The sequence below is a fragment of the Rhinoraja longicauda genome, chromosome 9 (assembly GCF_053455715.1).
Source record: "Rhinoraja longicauda isolate Sanriku21f chromosome 9, sRhiLon1.1, whole genome shotgun sequence".
Taxonomy (NCBI): domain Eukaryota; kingdom Metazoa; phylum Chordata; class Chondrichthyes; order Rajiformes; family Arhynchobatidae; genus Rhinoraja; species Rhinoraja longicauda.
The window spans coordinates 32618745-32634727 of NC_135961.1; the positions used below are offsets into that span (position 1 = coordinate 32618745).

Sequence of the window (15983 nt, forward strand, 5' to 3'; positions counted from 1 at the left end):
ATGTTGAGTCAGTATCACAGAGACTTGTATTCCAAGCAAAAATATCTAGGTGGTGATGATAAATAATAATACTTTGATTAGCATAATTTCTTTTTTTACTTAAAAAGACAACATAATAACATCCACGGTGCATTATAAATACATTGAACTATTAATAACTGGAACCACAGTAACTGACTGGAGAAAGAAGAATAATTATTTTGTTGTTCCACAAATCTAAAAATAAAAGCCAGAGATAAATAATTGGGCTTGTTGATCCTTTCCAGCACTTACTATGGTGTTGTCAAAACATAAACTTTAAAGTATATGTTCTCCGATGTGTCAAAAGCCCTTATGTTAAACAGAAGATACATCATACTGTCTACTGTCTACTGGACAGTTTACCCAAGATGAGACTTGATTGATTACAATGATTATAACCAGTAACATGTTCTTTTTTTGGAGCAATATTGCTTCTTTCTGAGAAGCATTTATATTAAACAGAAATGTTTAGTCTCAAATGCAGTGAGAGAGGCTTTGAGTATAATGTTCCTGCAAGCAATTTATCTTCCCTTGGGGGAAACGAACAATGTAGATTTGGAAGTAGGGATAATAACCAGTGCTAAAAGTGTCAAAGTATAGCCAAAGGTTCTTAGTTTCCTTTTGAAATACAATCACAGGATTTTCTGCGAGAATTCTCTGGGCGGCACGGTGGCGCGGCAATAGAGCTGCTGCCTGACAGCGCCAGAGACCCAGGTTGGATCCTGACCTTGGGTTTGTATAGAGTTGTATGTTCTCCATGTAACCACGTGGGTTTTCTCTGGGTGCCCTAGTTTCCTCTCACATTCTAAAGACATACAGGTTTGTAGGTTAATTGGATTTGGTAAAAAATTATAAAAATTGTCCCTCATGTGTTAGTGTGATCACTGGTCTGCACGAACTTAGTGGGCCGAAGGGGCTGTTTCCAAGCTGTATCTATAAAGTCTAAAGTAAATTGAAAGCAAAACATTATTAGGTGCACTACAAAGTCAAGGATGTAAATTTATTATACTCAAAGCCTTTCTCGCTCTCTATGGCACAGTGGCGTATCTTCCTCTGGGAGTTTCCTCTGGGTGCCCCGGTTTCTTCCCACATTCCAAAGACATGTGGGTTTGTAGGCTTTGGACGTAAGAGATACAGTGCGGAAACAGGCATTTTGGCCCTGTACACTAGCACTATACTACACACTAGGGACCCTTCTTCATACCTCTGGGGAAAAAGGGATAGGTGATGTTTCGGGTTGAGATCCTTCTTCAAAACCTCTTTAGAAAAGAAAAGCAACAGGTGTGAAGAAGGGTCTTGACCCAAAACATCACCTATTCCTTTTCTCCAGAGATACTGTCTGATCCGCTGAGTTACTCCAACATTTTGTGTCTATTTCTAGTGTTTATATGTTTGTCTGATGAGAAACCATAAATGGATATTGCCTTCAAATATTTGGGTTGATTTTCTCAACTTATATAGATTTTTACCTAAAAAAATATTTTTTTAAATCAAAGAGGAACAATCTCTAACAGACCATTCCCCTGTTAATACAAGCAACAACAAAAAAAACCCTGCTTTCTTTTATAGTATACACAGTTTTACACATTTTATATTTCCCAGTGAAAGAATTTACAACCTGCTGCGTCTCTTGGTTTTAATGAATCTACTGGGACATAAATGGAACTAATGCCAAGCAATTCATTTTGCATTTCCAGAAATAGAATCCAATCATCCCACTGCACTGGGCGGCTGCAATAAGTTATTGATCCAGGGTCTGCGTCATTAAGGGCAAGTTGTCAGAGATTTTCTGTCATTCCTACAGCTTTCTGGCATTATAATTCCGTGCAGAGGAGCTGCAAAGAATATGAAATCAGAAATGCTGGAAAGAATCAATGGGTCAGCCAGCATCTGTGGAGAGAGGGGCAGGCTTCAAGTTGATAGGGAGGTCATCACCTTCTATGTTTCCCTCAAAACAAGGGCTTTCTTTAAACCTAAGCCTTGATTAACTAGGGTAGCACCGTGACACTGATGGTCATAAGGTTATAAGGAATAGGAGTAGAATTAGGCCTTTCAGCCCATCAAGTCTACTCCGCCATTCAATCATGGCTGGTCTATCTCTTCCTCTTAACCCCATTCTCGTGCCTTCCCATAACCCCTGACACCTTTAGCATCCAGCCAAGGTAGGAAGCAGAACAAAACACAAAGCAATGGAACAGCTCACGAGTCAGGCAGCATCCGTGGAGGGAATGGACAGGCAACCTTTCAGGTTGGGATCCTAAGAGACATAGAGTCATACAGCATGGAAATAAGCCCTTCGGCCCAACTTGCACGCACCGACCAACATGTCCCATCAACATTAGTCCCACCTGCTTGCATTTATCCCTCTAAACCTGTCCTATCCATGTACCTGTCTAACTGTTTCTTAAACGTTGTGATAGTACCTGCCTCAACCACCTCCTCCAACAGCTTGTTCCAAACGGCCACCACACTTTGAGTGAAAAAGTTACCCCTCAGTTTCCTATTAAATCTCCCCCACCCCCTCACCTTGAACCTATGTCCTCTGGTTCTCGATTCCCCTACTCTGGGCAAGAGACACATGTGTGTTTACCCGTTCTATTCCTCTCGTGAATTTGTACACCTCGATAAGATCACCCCTTATCCTCCTGCTCGCTAAGGAAGTTGATATCAAGTACTGTATGAGGGAATTGAGATTCCCAGCATGCAGGTCTTTGTGGCCTTTATCCGTTTGGAGCATAAGGGTCTTTGTACGGAGTGGGATATGTTGTAGTTGAAGTATGACATTGTGATGTTAGTAGCGGGATAAAATAGGGAGTTGCAACAAGGGACAAAGTTTTAACAGCAGTTCCAATCCAGTGCCACCACCAGGACAACAGGTTTTAATGCCAAATTTTTAACAAGTCTGAACTTGAAGGGTACAAGATGGCGCCAGAAACATGGGGACTTGTGTGTACTGCTATCTTACACTCTTGTACTTAAGTATGATTGTGCCTACTGGATAGTAAAATTGTTCCTGAGCAATATGCAAAAAAGGGATTTCCTTGTCCCTTGTTCCATGTGACAATAAAATACCATTGAATAAAGTACCAGTGAATTTAACAGACACCTACCTGAAGCAGTTCCAAGACGCAAACCACCAACACGGACTTCCGCATTCAGCTACCCTTTGAATATCATCAAAGGCTTATGAAGGCTTTCCTACATGAATAAGACCTCTGACTTGCCATGCTTGCATAAGTAGTTTAGTTTAGTTTAGTTTGGAGATACAGCGCGGAAACGGGCCCTTTGGCCCACCGAGTCCACACCGACCACCAATCCCCGCACATTAACACAATCCTACACACACGAGGGACATTTTTTTGGCATTTATACCAAGCCAATTAATCTACAAACTTGTATGTCTTTGGAATATGGGAGGAAACCGAACCGGAGAAACACATGCCAGTCATGGGGAGAACGTATAAACTCCATACAGACAGCACCCGTAGTCAGGTTGGAACCTGGGTCTCATACGCTGTAAGGCAGCAGCTCTACTGCTACGCCACCAGAATTTCATTGAAATATCATGGATGTCACGCCATTGGATGCTGCCATTTATACATACAGCCTATGATTTATCTTTGGAAAAAAATTGCAGACTTCAAAGTTGTGCAATAAATATACGGCCAGTTTTCCTGGTGAAAGTCTATTGCGTAACATGGTGCACAATAGAATTTCTAGATTGTGCGATATACTTGATATGTTTCAAGTGCGTTTTATCTTTCTTTTATTTTCATGACCATTTTTTTATCCATTGGGGGCCTGTTGACTATTTCTCATGCTCCCTGGGAATGCTTGACATCACGATACCTTTTCTGCTGACTAACTACTTTGGGTCAAGTCATTTCTACAGCACAAAAGAATTGCATAAATACAATACAAAATAAATCCCAGCATGTTATTCGTAACACAGTGATGTTTTGTTCCATACTATGACTAGCAAAGTATTTTTGTGTCCCATTGCTCATCAAATAATTTTACAAGTCGGCGCTTCATCTTTGGTATGCAATTAGGCAACTAATTTTAAACTTTTTAAGTCTCAGATCAACAATGTAAAGTTTTGCTGGTTTTATGGCTTCATGAACTGAGAGTCAGCATTTTTCAATGCATTTTGTTGCTGTGCATTATGTAAGCTACATGTAGATATGGAAAAGTAAGATATGGATTAAGTGAAAATTATGATGCACGTTTTTTTTAGCCAGGATGTGTAAATACTACAGAAGTCGACATCAAGAAATCATCGCGAATGAGAAATCCTCACAAAACAAGAAAGGTAAAATGTATTTCAAAAAGGTCTAACAGAAGATTGTTATATTGACAGTGGAAGTATAGGGTCCATTGTGAAATGCAGTACTATGACAAAATATTGTGTATTTCAGTGACTACTGGCAGAACATTGGGAAATCCAATTTTTTGACAGAGAATTGTGCAACCAAATGTGTTGGCAGAACAATGAGAAACCTAATGCAAAGCGGAATATTTTGAACCTTGCCAATTGTCAAAATGTATTATCAAAGCATTACAATGAAATTCAGTCTGAAGAAGGGTCTCGACCCGAAACGTCACCCATTCCTTCTCTCCTGAGATGCTGCCTGACCTGCTGAGTTACTCCAGCATTTTGTGAAATAAACACAATGAAATTCATTGTTTGCATGAAACTCGGAGAGCCAGCAGTGTACATGATAGTGATGGGTACAATGATAAATACAACCATGAATGTAAAACAGCAGAATGGTGCAAATCAGAAGTAGTGTGAAAATATAACTAAAGTAGATGGCAGCTCCTCTGGGAAGTGGCTGTGAAAGAGGCGCTTGGTTCAGAAATCAGACAGTGTTGGGGAAGAAGTTGATCTTAAGAGATATACAAAATCATGAGAGGAATAGATCGGACAAACATTCCTGAATGCCTTGCGGAGATCATACTTGAACTTCTTGTACAGCATGGGGTCGCCTTTCTTGAAAATCTCAGATCTGGACTTTAGCGGAGAGCCTTTTCATCCATGGTTCCACGATCAATAAATTATTGAATATTGGGGGGAATGAGTTAGTGTCGGAAATTGGCACTGAGGTCAGTCCTGCCATGAACCCAATGAATGGTGGCTCCTGCAAGGGCTTCTTGCTTTTTATCTTGTGTTCTAATGTGAATTCAATCCAAAATTGTGCTGATAACATAGAGAGATAAAGTGATTGCTTAATATTTTCATAGCAAAATCGTTGGTCTCCCGTTGAATTTTCATCGATAAATTGACATTACAGAAAAGGAAAAATTGTTAGCACACTACTTAGGAGCTTGTAGTCAATGAATAGGTCATCAACATCTATTATACACTGAAACCGATTCATTGGCTGCATGGTGCTTTGGGATGGCAGCATGGCCTGATATGGGTGCAGGAAGTGATACATCAACACATGTCCCTTTTTCTTAGCAAGCCTGATTTTTTTTTTATTGTAGACCATTCCCTCTGCAACTCCCTGGTCAACTCGTCCCTTCCCACCCAAACCACCCCCTCCCCAGGTACTTTCCCCTGCAACCGCAGGAGATGCAACACCTGTCCCTGTACCTCCCCCCTCAACTGTATCCAAGAAACCTGACAATCTTTTCAGGTGAGGCTGAGGTTCACTGGCACCTTCTCCAACCTCATCTAGTGTATCCGTTGTTCCAGGTGTGGACTATATACCGGCGAGACAAACCGCAGGCTCGGTGATCATTTCACTGAACACCTCCGCACAGTCGGCCTAAACCTACCTGATCCCCCGGTTGCTCAATACTTTAACCCCCCTTCCTACTCCCACACTAACCTTTCTGTCCTGGGCCTCCTCCATTGTCAGTGGCCCAGCACAAATTGGAGGAACAGCACCTCATATTTTGCTTGGGCAGCTTACACCCCAGCGATATGAAAGCCCGAATGACTTCTCTAACTTCAAATAGCCCTTGCTTTCCCTCTCTCCATCCCATCCCCTTCCCAGTTCTCTGACCAATCTTACTGTCTCCGCCTACATTTTATCTTTGTTGCTTTCTTGTTAACCTCTCCCAACTAACAATGATCCACTCTACATTTTCCTTGAGCTCCATTCCCTTTGTCCTGTTTCACATCTTACACTTCCTTTTTTTTACACTTCCTTATCTATGTACTGCCCATTCCTCTGAAATCAGTCTGAAGAAGGGTCACCCATTCCTTCTCTCCAAAGATGTTTACATATCTGTTGCGCTGTTGCAAATAAGAATTTTGTTGTTCCGTTTCGGGACATATGACGATAAAACACTCTTGCTCTTGACTCTGGAAACCACGGGTTTTCATGACCAGATTAAAACTCTATATAATTAAGAACCTTGAAAGTTGCAGGATACAAGATGGTGCAGAAATGTGGCTGCCTCAGTATAATCTACTATTCTTACACTCTTCTACTTGGGTTTGTTAGTGCTCATGTATAGTAGGAATTGTATGTAAAAAAAACAATTTCACTGTATCTAGCTGCATGTGACAAGAACGTACCACTGAACCACTGAATTAAAAGCCAAAATGAGTTAACAGTAAAACAAGCCCCTGACTGCCAATTCCTAATGGTTCAACTTTCCATCCTGTTGTTTAGTCTGTCTATGGGCTACAAAATGATGTTCGAGGTCACAGTCCCACCCACACACCAGCTCCAGAAGCCAAGCAACCAACAGTAGAAGAATTACATCAACAGGTCAGTAATATCGACCAGATTTCATTTATACAATAAGACCAACCTTTTACAGCATGTTGAGTTTATTTTGACATTTGTTTTCTTTTACAGATAAAATTCTGGCAAATGCAACTGGATAGGCATCGGTTAAAAATGTCCAAAGTTGCAGAGAGGTAGGTTCTTATTATTCATTCGCAGGTACTCTCACAACTTTCCAAAGACATTTGGACAGGTACTTGCATAGGATAGTTTTAGAAGAATTTGAGCCAAACGCAGGCAGGTGGGACTAGTGTAGATGGGGCATCGGTCGGTGTGGGCAAGTTGGGTTGAAGGGTCTGTTTCCAAGCTGTATGACTCTATGGTTATTTCTTGCTCTGCTGGTAATTCCCTGTTCTTCCTCGGTCCTTTCTGCACCAAGCACCGTCTCCTGGAGCACGAGTTCCTGCCCAGCTTTCTCTCCCCCATGCCAGTCAGCCTGAAGATGGGTCCCGAATGGCGGGGCTGTCATATGTTGAAAGACTGGAGCGACTAGGCTTGTATACACTGGAATTTAGAAGGATGAGAGGAGATCTTATCGAAAAGTATAAGATTGTTAAGGGGTTGGACACGTTAGAGGCAGGAGACATGTTCCCAATGTTGGGGGAGTCCAGAACAAGGGGCCACAGTTTAAGAATAAGGGGTAGGCCATTTAGAACCATTTAGATGAGGAAAAACTTTTTCAGTCAGAGAGTTGTGAATCTGTGGAATTCTCTGCCTCAGAAGGCAGTGGAGGCCAATTCTCTGAATGCATTCAAGAGAGAGCTGGATAGAGATCTTAAGGATAGCGTAGTCAGGGGGTTTGGGGAGAAGGGAGGAACGGGGTACTGATTGAGAATGATCAGCCATGATCACATACCAGTGTGTAGTATGTTAAAGTGGGATAACATTGAACTAGTGTACAGGTGATCAGTAGTTGGCGTGGACTCGGTGTCTCTCCAGCTTTTGGTGTCTATCCACACTCAGCAGTCTTTTATATTAATATCACCGGTAGTTGGCTTGCAGACATTGGGTTCAGTTCAAAATATGGAGCTTCAATAAATTATTTACAATTAGACTTCACTGATGAAGTATACTTATTGGAAGAATTGCACTTTGAACAATGTGTTAAATTGGGTGGGCAGAAAGTAGATCATGTTACAATTTCAAAAAGAGTAAGGCAGTTCTGTCAACATCCTGGCCAACAGCCATTAACCGTTAGTGTGATGGATAATTGACTGGTCGAAAGACTTTAGGAGAGAGGGGCAAAGTTTAAAGGTGATGTGTGGGGTAACATTTTTATAGTGTGGTGAAGGCCTGGAACGTGTTGCCAGGGTCAGTGGTTGACACAGATACAATAGTGGCATTTTAGACGCTTTTGGATATACAGGGAAAGGGGGGATATGGATTATGTACAGGTTGATAAGACATGGTCTTGGTATCATGTTCAGCACGGAGATTGTGGGCAGAAGGGCCTGTCTTGTGCTGTACTACTCTATGTTCTATTCCTATCGATTCCTATTGAGGTACAATTACAATGTAAATACCATCTATCCTTTACAGATCCGCATATCTACCAACCTTCTGACAATGTTGACTTTAGTACCCCAGCTCAGGAAACAAATATTTTGACTACCTACTTTCCCCATTCTTGTATGTCTGCACAGATCTAAGTTATTCAGATGAAATATTCATAAGTCATACGAATAATGTGCGATTGTTTGCACTTTACTGCACGAAGAAAATGAAGAAAAGGTTCAGACACATAATGTGCGGCACAGTGGCGCAGCGGTAGAGTTGCTGCCTTACAGCGCCAGAGACCCAGGTTCCATCCTGACTGCAGGTGCTGTCTGTACCGAGTTTGTACACTTCCTGTACTGTGTGGGTTTTCTCCTGGTGTTCCGGTTTCCTCCCACACCCCAAAGACATACAGGATTTTAGGTTAATTGGCTTTGGTAAAATTGTAAATTGTCCTAGTGTGTGTTTAGGGTAGTGCCAGTGCACGGGGTTAACGCTGGTCAGTGCGGACTCAGTGGGCCGAAGGGCCTGTTTCTGCGCTGTATATCTAAGGTCTAAAGTGAAGTCTAAAGATTAACTTGTCTCTGCCATTATATTCAGAGTGCACAGAAACTCCAGGTGCTGTCACCTCAGTCTGAATTATATACTTGCCAAAAGTGAAGACCAATTAACCCTCCAGTTAGAAAATGTGGTTCTTGATGTTATATTTTACCTGACCTGCTGTTTATTTTGACCTTAGCCTGATAGGGTATGCAGAACAGTACATGGAATTCGATCCATTCCTCATAAACCCCGAACCTTCAAACCCGTGGACGTCTGATGACATTTCCTTCTGGGAGCTGGAAGCAAGGTCTGTCTTTACTTTTCCTCTTCCACTAGAAAATAGCAGCCATTCCTTACATTCCAGAGGCTGCGGTGCCCAAAGTCTGTCATCCACTTTCCAATGCAGCAGCTTTTAAAAGAGCAGTATGCATTTTAAGTTGTCAAATTCAAAGTTTTAAGTAACCTTTGGTCACTTAATGTTATACTTTGCCTTTATGTATTCTTTGCTAGTGCAATAGCTTGTTTTGTTGAAGACAGACACAAAATGCTGGAGTAACTCAGCGGGTCAGGCAGCATCTCTGGAGAAAAGGAATAAATAATGTTTTCGGTCGAGACCGTTCATCAGACTCTTGTCTCTGTTCACCTATCCCTTTTCTCCAGAGATGCTGCCTGACTGCGTTACTCCAGCATTTTGTGTCTATCTTTGCTGTAAACCAGTTGCAGTTCCTTCGTACACAGCTTGTTTTGTTGTTGCTTTTCAGACTGCTGCTGAGCGGAGACAGTCTCTATTCATTCCATTAGTTTGCTGGCATAGAAATACCAGGGAAATACTCATTCAATTTTTATATAATGTTGTTAACTTTAGAAATTAAAATATTTCCTTCATAGATTTTTTTACGTATTGCATTCTAAACTCCATAGAAATCTTACCAATGTTATAAAGTTCCTTCAAATATATGCTCTTACAAGCTGGAATTGGACATTTTTAATAACCAAAATATAGCAAAAGACCTGATGCACAATGGTAAATTAAGTGCTTTTATTAATAATCATTAACGTTATTTGAAAATATTTGGTAATTCAATAAATTGATTGCAAAGAATAGTGTTCCATTTCATTCTCATAATAGGGGCAGAGCAATGTTGTGCATTGATTTGCATTACTGTGTAATCTACAGGAACTAGGAATAAATGTTAAATTGACAAAACGGACACTGACCTGCATTACCAACTGTTTAAATGCTCTCTCCAGTGCCCTCCACTGGAATTGTGCAGCTAATAGATAAGGGTTATATCAGACAGGGCTATTGACAGGTGTTAAATTATAAAGCACATTTGTGCCATTGAACTGCACAATGTGTAGAGTCTTGCAGCTTTGGCATGTTGAGTTTATTATATTGTGTGGATGACTTTAAACCTGGGACATTAACACAATGCCAAGTTTATGTCACCTTCCTTTTCCTCCTCCCAGTGAAGAATTGCAAACATTTAATTAATGGTCAAACTACAATAAAGCTTAAATAATCAATGTCTCAATTGCTGGTTTAGTTTAATTGACACAGACCCTAGATTCTTCCAGTTTTATTTCACACAGTACATATATAGCTATAACCAAGCAAAAAAATATATAAAACACAATTTATTGTCCCCAATTTACTTTAAGTTCTATTGAATGCATGCAGTTATAGATTGGGATGAAATATGTATCAGAGATTTTTTTTAAAATTTCTCTAACCCATAAATTTGTACGGGAAAGTAGCAAAGTAGTCCTGTCAGTGGAAAGTAGAAATGTTTAATCTTGAAAAAGGCACCAAAAACAGATTGAGATCCAGAATTGTCTCACTCAGTGTCTCTGTGGAATGCCTGTTTAGATAAGTTCAGACACTGAGATTCCAAAATACAAATACTTTAGTTTGCTGTTTTAATATCAAATGGGTTTTGAGATAACAGGGAGAGCTTCCAATAGCTGCAGGAATGTCGTTGCATAGTTGCACTGTTTAATGGATAAAGAGTCTGCTCCAATCTTTTGTGCAGAGAATGTCAGATTGCCTGGACCACTTCCTAACAACCTGTCTGACGCAAAGGGTAATACAATGGTCCTTAAAAAAGAAGATGAATGTTGAACTCAATACTTCTCTCCTTCACTACAATGTTATCTCAGGATCTAACCCTTGGCTAGAATTTGTAGGATATTTCTGGCTCCTCAATGCAACACTTAAAACAATAAATGGATGGCATTTGATCCTTGACCATAACTTATATCATGCCTATTTTCAAAGTAATGGTTTAATAAAAGATATTAAAGGATATGGTAACATGAAACTGGATGTGAAATAAGACAGTATGTTTTGCTAGAATGATGCCAATTTTTTCATCAATTTGTAGCAGTGGTGCAACATTAGAGCTGCTGCCTTACAGCATCAGAGACTTGGGTTCGAACCTGGCTCCAGGGGCTGCCTACACGGACAGCAAACCCATTGACAGCGTGGGTTTTCTCCGGGCGCTCCAGTTTCCCCCCACATTCCAAAGACCTACAGCTTTGCAGGTTCATTGGCTTCTGTAAATTGTAAATTGTCCCTAGCACGTAGGATAGTACTAGTGTACGGGATGGTCGCTGGTCGGTGCGGACACGGTGTATCTCTAAAGTCTGTATCTAATACAATGGCGTGATTGTTTAGATTAATTAAATCCCATTCAATGAACAGGTTGCTCTTCTTGAAATGTAATTGTTTGCAGGAATAAAAAACTGCGAGCTCGCTCATTTATTTAAAAGTTGTTGCCTGGAAAGTGGACCTATTTTAAGCATAATCTGCATGTAAAGGGCACTTTATTCAAATTAGATTGTGTTTGTGATCATTCTGGGTCAATTAGCAGCTATTCTAAAATTATCACAGTCAGTTTTAGTTGCACTTCACCTTAGTGTGTCTGTACAACTACTGACTGACATGAATCTATTGTGGTCATTTCTGCTTTTGCCAACAGGAATTGACTATTAAACATGTATATTGATTGTGACCTGCAATTTCCGCTCACGATAAATCAAGGGGTGAACCCTCACAGGAAATCAACAAAGAAATGCAAATTAAAAGATCAACATTTTGCCCACCGCCTCCACAGCCAGACTCATTTTGCAAAAAGTATCAATGACAATGATCACAGCATCTCCACGTGATGCACCTTATTGCAAGATATGATGACAATTGAAGAACCCATGTGGCATCATGGCTCGGGGCCACCAAGTTGTGGGACTGGATGGGGCCAGATCCTTGTGGCAAAAGTACCATCTCACACAGGAGAGCTCAAAGACCCCTCCACCCCCCTCAGCAATTTTCCCCTCACCTCCAATCATTCCAATTATTTATGCTGCTGTACTGTGGAGAGGGTTCTTTCAGAACTGAGCCACCTGGTCACGGCTTCCGAGAGGAGACCAGTGGTACCAGAATGGTCCACCTAGGTCGCCCAGGGGCCGAGATACCGACCCGCAAACTCAGCCTTGGAAGTCGGCCATGGGAACGGATCTGCCGGCTCTGGCCGGGCCAGAGTCCAAGACCATCAGCCACAGGGGGGAAATTCGACCCACTGATCGGCCGTGTAAGTCCCGATGAGGTTGAGATCAGTCGCCTCAGCCGGCCTAGATGCCACATTTCCATGGAGCTTCCGGGGGGGGGGAGGGGGGGGGGGGGTGATTTCAAGTGAGCTCTCGTGATTTTGTCCGGATTAAAGGAGGTGTTAGATTACCGGAAAATCAGTGGTGGACCTGTAGTAAAAGAAAGAAATCCAATGTGACTATTCTTTTCACAGTTGTTCTTATTACACGTTACTTATAGTATTTGACGGCTTTCCAAAGTAGTGTTTGACTGAAGTCCCCTCAGATAATATAATGTGACACATGTAATTATTTACAGCAAATATGTATGTGCAACTTGCTGCTATAGTTCATAACTTTAAAAAGTCTTTACTACTTATGCTTGCAGCAAGGAACCATATGGACAGAGAGTAAAGCGATGGGGTTTCTGCATTGATGAAGTTTTAAAAGATCCTGTTGGCCGTGAACAGTTCCTTAAGTTTGTGGAGTCTGAATTCAGCTCTGAGAACCTTCGGTATGTACAGCATTTTGTCACCTATCCATTTTCTCCAGAGATGCTGGCTGACCCGTTGAATAACTCTAGCATTTTGTGTCTATCTTTAGTATAAACATCCATCTGCAGTTCATCTTTATTATATTTAATACGTATTCATGCTAATTGGCCATCATCACCATTCACTACAGCACTGTGGACGTAAAGTTACACGTCGAGCGATTTTATGTATTTTCCAACATGCAGACTCTCAAAAAGTCTCTACGGTTTAAATACTCTTGTCGCATAAAGTCTAAACTTTAAATACAATCTCTAAAGTCTACACAGACAATATCCACTCATAGACATCTATAAAAGCCGATCCAGTTTGTAACTTGGGGACAGCCAGTATGGGCATTTATACATTACTGTTTTATCTGGATTATAACTATTTATGACCCAAATGTTAGTTTCTCTGACTCGCTGTTGCTACCAATAGGTCCCTTGTTTCATGCATTTGTACTCTTTCAGACTCTTCTCAGTTAGGCTATGGACCTTGTTGTTAGCTTTTGACCTCAAATTATAGTCATGGAGTCTCACAGTGTGGAAACAGGCCCTTCGGCCCAACTTGCTCACACCGGCCAACATGCCCCATGCACACTAGTCCCACCTGCCTGCATTTCGGCCATACCCCCTCCAGATCTGTCCTATCCATGTACCTGTCTAAATGTTTCTTGAACATTACGATAGTCCCTGCCTCAACTACCTCCTCTGGCACCCACCACCTTTGGGTGAAAATATTGCCCCTTAGGTTCACATTAAATTTTTCCCCTTTCACCTTACACCTATGTCCTCTGGGTCTCGATTCCCTTGCTCTGGGCAAGAGACTCTGAGCGTCTACCCAACCTATTCCTCTCATCCTATCCTTGCTCCTGTTTTCTGAGTAATCTCATTAGCTAACAATTGGTAACAGCTAGCATTGCATATCGTGATAAACAGAATATATGTTGACGTTTGAACAGGTTTTGGTTAGCGGTCCTGGACTTGAAGAAAAGGCCCATCCGTGAGGTGCCGTCACGCGTTCAAGAAATCTGGCAAGAGTTCTTAGCCCCGGGAGCCCCGAGTGCTATAAACGTAGACTCCAAGAGCTACGATAAGACCACACAGAATGTGAAGGACCCAGGAAGATATGCATTTGAAGATGCCCAGGTGAGCATGTTACACTGCTGAGGTAAAATAACATGATTTTATTTCGAATTGCTAGAGGAAGTGTACATTCACCTCAACCAAACGAACAAGTTGCTGCAGGAACATAATGGGTCAGGCAACATCTGTGGAGGGAAAGTGACAATTACCGTTTGTAGTCGAGACACTGCCCCTGCTCTGAGAGTGTAAGGGGGTGGTAGAAAGTATGAAGAGGTGAGGGGTAAGAGCATCGAGTACAATGTTACAATCATACACGTTGTTGGGGAGACCATACGTGGAATGTTGTGTGCAGTTCTGGTCGCCCACTTATTGGAAGGATGTCATTAAGCTGCAAAGGGTGTAGAGAAGGTTCACAAAGACGTTACTGACACTGGAGGGCTTGAGTTTCAAGAGGAATCTGGATAAGCTGTGGCTGCTTTCAAGTGATAGGTTTTGGAGGGATCGTACAATAGTAGAGGTCCACCACCGATTTTCCAGAGCTTGGCTGGATTATCCATTTGGCCGGACCAACAGAGGTCTTGGCCTCTAAGGGGAGTGGAACAGTACCGGAAGGGTCCACTTAGGGTCCCGAGGAGTCGAGATACGGGTCTGCCTCGGAAGTCAGCTATGGGAACGGATCTGCCGGCTCTGGCTGGGCTGGAGTTCCAGAGCCCCAGCCGCAGGGGGGGCAAATTTGACCTGTTGAAGTCTCACGGAAGTCTCAATGTCGAGATCGGCCTCCTACATACTAGGGAAAATTTACAGAGGCCGATTAACCTACAAACCTGCGCCTTTGGAATGTGGGGGGAAACCGGAAACCCACGCAATCACAGGGAGAACGTACAAACTCCCTACAGGCAGCACCCGTAGTGAGGATTGGATTCAGGCCTCTGGCGCTCTGAGGCAGCAACTCTACCACTGCGCCACTGTGCTGTCCCTCACAGATGGATGTATTGAAAGGAGCAGTAGGCAAAGATCAGGATATCGAGGTATTGGCACAGAAGAACTAAAGTGTAGGGAGGGTCAGCCAAGGACAGGCTGAATCATGGGGCAGACCTGGGGTGGTCTAATTCCACTACTATTTTCTTACATTCTTATGTTCTCATTGTGAGACTTCACTATGGATGTATTTGCAAAATGTAACCTGCTCATGTTTACAGTGACATTTTGTTCTTTTAGGAGCACATTTACAAACTGATGAAAAGTGATTCCTACCCACGTTTCATACGTTCCAGTGCCTATCAGGAGCTGCTCCAGGCTAAAAAAAAGGTATTCGGACATGACCGTGGATTTTTGTCACTTGTCAGTCTTCAGTGATCTACTGGAAATATATGGCAGCAGTAAAATAGGCAGTTGTGGGAAGACTTGATTGAAGTATATAATATTATGAGAGGCAGAGGTAGGGGAGTCATTGAGAACCTTTTTCCCCAGGGTGGAAATGTCCAGCACTAGAGGGCATAGCCATAAGGTGAGAGGGGGAAAGTTAAATGGGGTAATGCGGGACAATTTTTTGACACAGTGGTAGGGGTCTGGAAGGCAATGCCAGAGGTGGCGATGAAGGCAGATACGATGGTGGTGTTTAAGAGGCTTTTAGATAGGCACATATGAGTCCAGGGGACAGAGGGATATTGGTCATGGACAGGCAGATGAGATCAATTTAACGGCATCATGTTTGGCACAAACATTGTGGGCTAAAGGGCCCATTCCTGTGCTGTACTGTTCAATGTGTCTGTGTAAAATCACCCTCGAACTTAAATTGGCACACTATAACATCGGCTAGACATTATATCAGATTCATAATTTATTAACAATTTAATTTGCAATGCTATTGCGCCAGCATGTTCATAAGTTCTTAAATTATAGGAGCAGAATTAGGCCATTCAAGTCTACTCTGCCATTCAATCATGGCTGGTCTATCTTTCCCTCTCAACCCCATT

General features: G+C 42.0%; 1 protein-coding gene across 2 annotated transcripts in view; it reads left to right on the forward strand.

The window, feature by feature from the left end:
* Positions 1 to 15983, forward strand: part of rgs7b (regulator of G protein signaling 7b) — a 298641-nt gene that overhangs the window by 269675 nt on the left and 12983 nt on the right. For both annotated transcript variants that reach the window (XM_078405059.1, XM_078405060.1), the window contains exons 10-16: positions 4259 to 4333; positions 6651 to 6749; positions 6840 to 6901; positions 9001 to 9111; positions 12778 to 12903; positions 13884 to 14070; positions 15226 to 15315. In XM_078405059.1, the coding sequence (XP_078261185.1) occupies positions 4259 to 4333; positions 6651 to 6749; positions 6840 to 6901; positions 9001 to 9111; positions 12778 to 12903; positions 13884 to 14070; positions 15226 to 15315 (750 nt within the window). The remainder of the gene's footprint in view (positions 1 to 4258; positions 4334 to 6650; positions 6750 to 6839; positions 6902 to 9000; positions 9112 to 12777; positions 12904 to 13883; positions 14071 to 15225; positions 15316 to 15983) is intronic.